Source organism: Sander lucioperca, chromosome 16, assembly GCF_008315115.2.
Source record: "Sander lucioperca isolate FBNREF2018 chromosome 16, SLUC_FBN_1.2, whole genome shotgun sequence".
In the NCBI taxonomy this organism is placed as follows: Eukaryota; Metazoa; Chordata; class Actinopteri; order Perciformes; family Percidae; genus Sander; species Sander lucioperca.
This window is the reverse complement of record NC_050188.1, coordinates 25,574,625-25,577,124: the sequence shown is the minus strand read 5'-3', so window position 1 is coordinate 25,577,124 and position 2,500 is coordinate 25,574,625. Positions and strand designations below refer to the sequence as shown.

The 2,500-nt window shown below is 50.8% G+C and overlaps 3 protein-coding genes across 3 annotated transcripts in view; all 3 read right to left on the bottom strand.

Moving 5' to 3' along the window:
* Positions 1–2,500, bottom strand: part of LOC116037655 (major histocompatibility complex class I-related gene protein-like) — a 103,017-nt gene that overhangs the window by 62,366 nt on the left and 38,151 nt on the right. The gene's annotated exons all lie outside the window — the stretch shown is intronic.
* The window catches only part of LOC116037654, a 90,696-nt gene that overhangs the window by 62,416 nt on the left and 25,780 nt on the right, over positions 1–2,500 (bottom strand). The gene's annotated exons all lie outside the window — the stretch shown is intronic.
* The window catches only part of LOC118492915 (GON-4-like protein), a 9,901-nt gene that overhangs the window by 6,200 nt on the left and 1,201 nt on the right, over positions 1–2,500 (bottom strand). Inside the window, exons 3-7 of the mRNA XM_035993064.1 lie at positions 2,436–2,500; positions 1,975–2,243; positions 1,790–1,926; positions 1,471–1,527; positions 125–316 (exon numbers count right to left, since the gene is read on the bottom strand). The exon at positions 2,436–2,500 is cut by the window's right edge and continues 57 nt beyond it. Coding sequence (XP_035848957.1) covers positions 125–316; positions 1,471–1,527; positions 1,790–1,926; positions 1,975–2,243; positions 2,436–2,500 — 720 coding nt within the window. The remainder of the gene's footprint in view (positions 1–124; positions 317–1,470; positions 1,528–1,789; positions 1,927–1,974; positions 2,244–2,435) is intronic.

The window sequence follows — 2,500 nt, the reverse complement described above, 5'->3', positions numbered from 1 at the left end:
ACTACAAGACACAGACACACATACACACAAATACACACATCCATAGCAGTTACAATACATTAAAACCAGTATAAACAGTATAACCAGTGTAAACCAGTATAAACCAGTATAACCAGTAACCCACCAGTCCACAGCGGCGAGCCTGGCTGCGGGTCAGGAAGGCGGCGAAGTCTCGCAGCAGTTGCGGCCACGGCTGCAGCAGTCGGCGCAGCGCGGCGTAGAGACGCTCGGCCGCCACACGGCGCCCAGAGAACTGATCCAGGACCAGCAACAGCTGGTCAGAGACGCCCGGGGAACCCTGGACCGCATCACACACCTGCACAGGAGACACAGGGACTAGTTAGTCCCCTCTCTGGTACTAGTTAGTCCTCTCTCTCTCTGGTACTAGTTAGTCCTCTCTCTCTGGTACTAGTTAGTCCTCTCTCTCTCTGGTACTAGTTAGTCCTCTCTCTCTCAGGTACTAGTTAGTCCTCTCTCTCTGGTACTAGTTAGTCCTCTCTCTCTCAGGTACTAGTTAGTCCTCTCTCTCTCAGGTACTAGTTAGTCCTCTCTCTCTGTACTAGTAGCTCTCTCTGGTACTAGTTAGTCCTCTCTCTCTCTGGTACTAGTTAGTCCTCTCTCTCTCTGGTACTAGTTAGTCCTCTCTCTCTCAGGTACTAGTTAGTCCTCTCTCTCTCTGGTACTAGTTAGTCCTCTCTCAGGTATTAGTTAGTCCTCTCTCTGGTACTAGTTAGTCCTCTCTCTCTCTGGTACTAGTTAGTCCTCTCTCTCAGGTACTAGTTAGTCCTCTCTCTCAGGTACTAGTTAGTCCTCTCTCTCTGGTACTAGTTAGTCCTCTCTCTCTCTCTCAGGTACTAGTTAGTCCTCTCTCAGGTACTAGTTAGTCCTCTCTCGGTTACACCGCTGTCACACAAATTAAATTTATAATTTAGTCTCTTAAACGTTGCGTCTGGATGACTTCCAACGCTACTTGAGTTTCAGCTTTTGCGTTTTTTTAAATTGCAATAATTGGATGAGAAGTAAGCCGGAATAACGACGTTAAGATGCAGATTTGTAAAAAGTCTGAATTCAAACATTATCCGGTCGGTCTGCAAGACGACAAGCAAACAACTTTTAAAACGCTGGTTTTCTAAATGGAGTTTGGTTCTATCAGGGCTGTGCTAACATAGCTGCTCCATCAACACAGAAACATACGTCTGGCTTACCTGAGCGGTTCCTTCAGCGTCATCAGAGGATCTCAACTCTGATTGGCTGCTTAAACACAGCAACACGCACATTTCAAATATCTCAACTCACGCTAATTATTTGCGTTGATTTCGTCTAAGATAGCAGAAAATAATATCGCTGCAGAATCTGGATGGAAACGCCTCGGTGTGAACACACTGTTACCATAGTTACTCCATAGTTACGCCATAGTTACGCCATAGTTACGCCATAGTTACGCCATAGTTACTTAATATTATAACTCACTCGGAGCAGATAATCCTGAGCCTCCTCAGACTGGTCCTCTTCATAATCTGATGATTCCTACAGACAGACAGGCAGACAGACAGGCAGACAGACAGGTTAGACAGGTTAGAAAGACAGGCAGACAGACAGGTTAGACAGGCAGGTTAGACAGACAGTTTAGACAGACAGGTTAGACAGACAGGCAGACAGACAGACAGACAGAGACAGACAGAGAGACAGACAGACAGACAGACAGACAGACAGAGACAGACAGACAGACAGACAGAGAGACATCATCAACATCTTAAAGTATGAATCCAGAATATTTGGGGATTCAGACCTGCAGCCGGAGGACCGACTCCTCTTCTTCTTCTGCTGCTCTCGAAGGCAACAGCGTCACTTCCTGTTCCCTCTCTGACTCCGCCTCCTCGCAGTCGTCACTTCCTGTCGAGCTCGGCGAAGACTCAGAGAGGACCAGCAGCACCTCGCTCTCCTCTTCCTCCTCCTCCTCTTCCTCCGTCCTGATGACATCATCGCCCTCTGAGTGGGCGGGGCCTCCAGGGTTTGGGGGCGGAGCTTCTTCCGGCGCCGCAGCAGATGCCCTCCCTCTTCTTCTTCTCTTCTTCCTCAGGCCAACCAGCGTCTGATAGTGGCGTCTGATTTGCTCTGTGGTCGTCATGGAGACGGCCAAGGCGGCGTCGGGGGGGCTGTGGGTCGGGAGGGGGCGGGGCTTCTGCAGCAGCAGGAAGCCGATTCGTCTGAAGTCCAGCTGTTTGGGAAGGCGGGGGGGGTACCTGGTGGGGGGGGGGAGATCATCAAAAATTTACCGACACTAAGCCTGTCTGCCTGCCTGCCTGTCTGCCTGCCTGCCTGTCTGGTCCCAGTGCTAGTACCTGTCTGTCTGTATGGTCCCAGTGCTAGTGCCTGTCTGCCTGCCTGTCTGTCTGTCCGTCTGCCTAACTGTCTGTCTGCCTCAGTACTAGTACCTGGTGCCGGGGGGGAAGCTGTAGGAGGTCATGTGACCGTGGCGGGGCCGCGGGGCCTCGGGGGC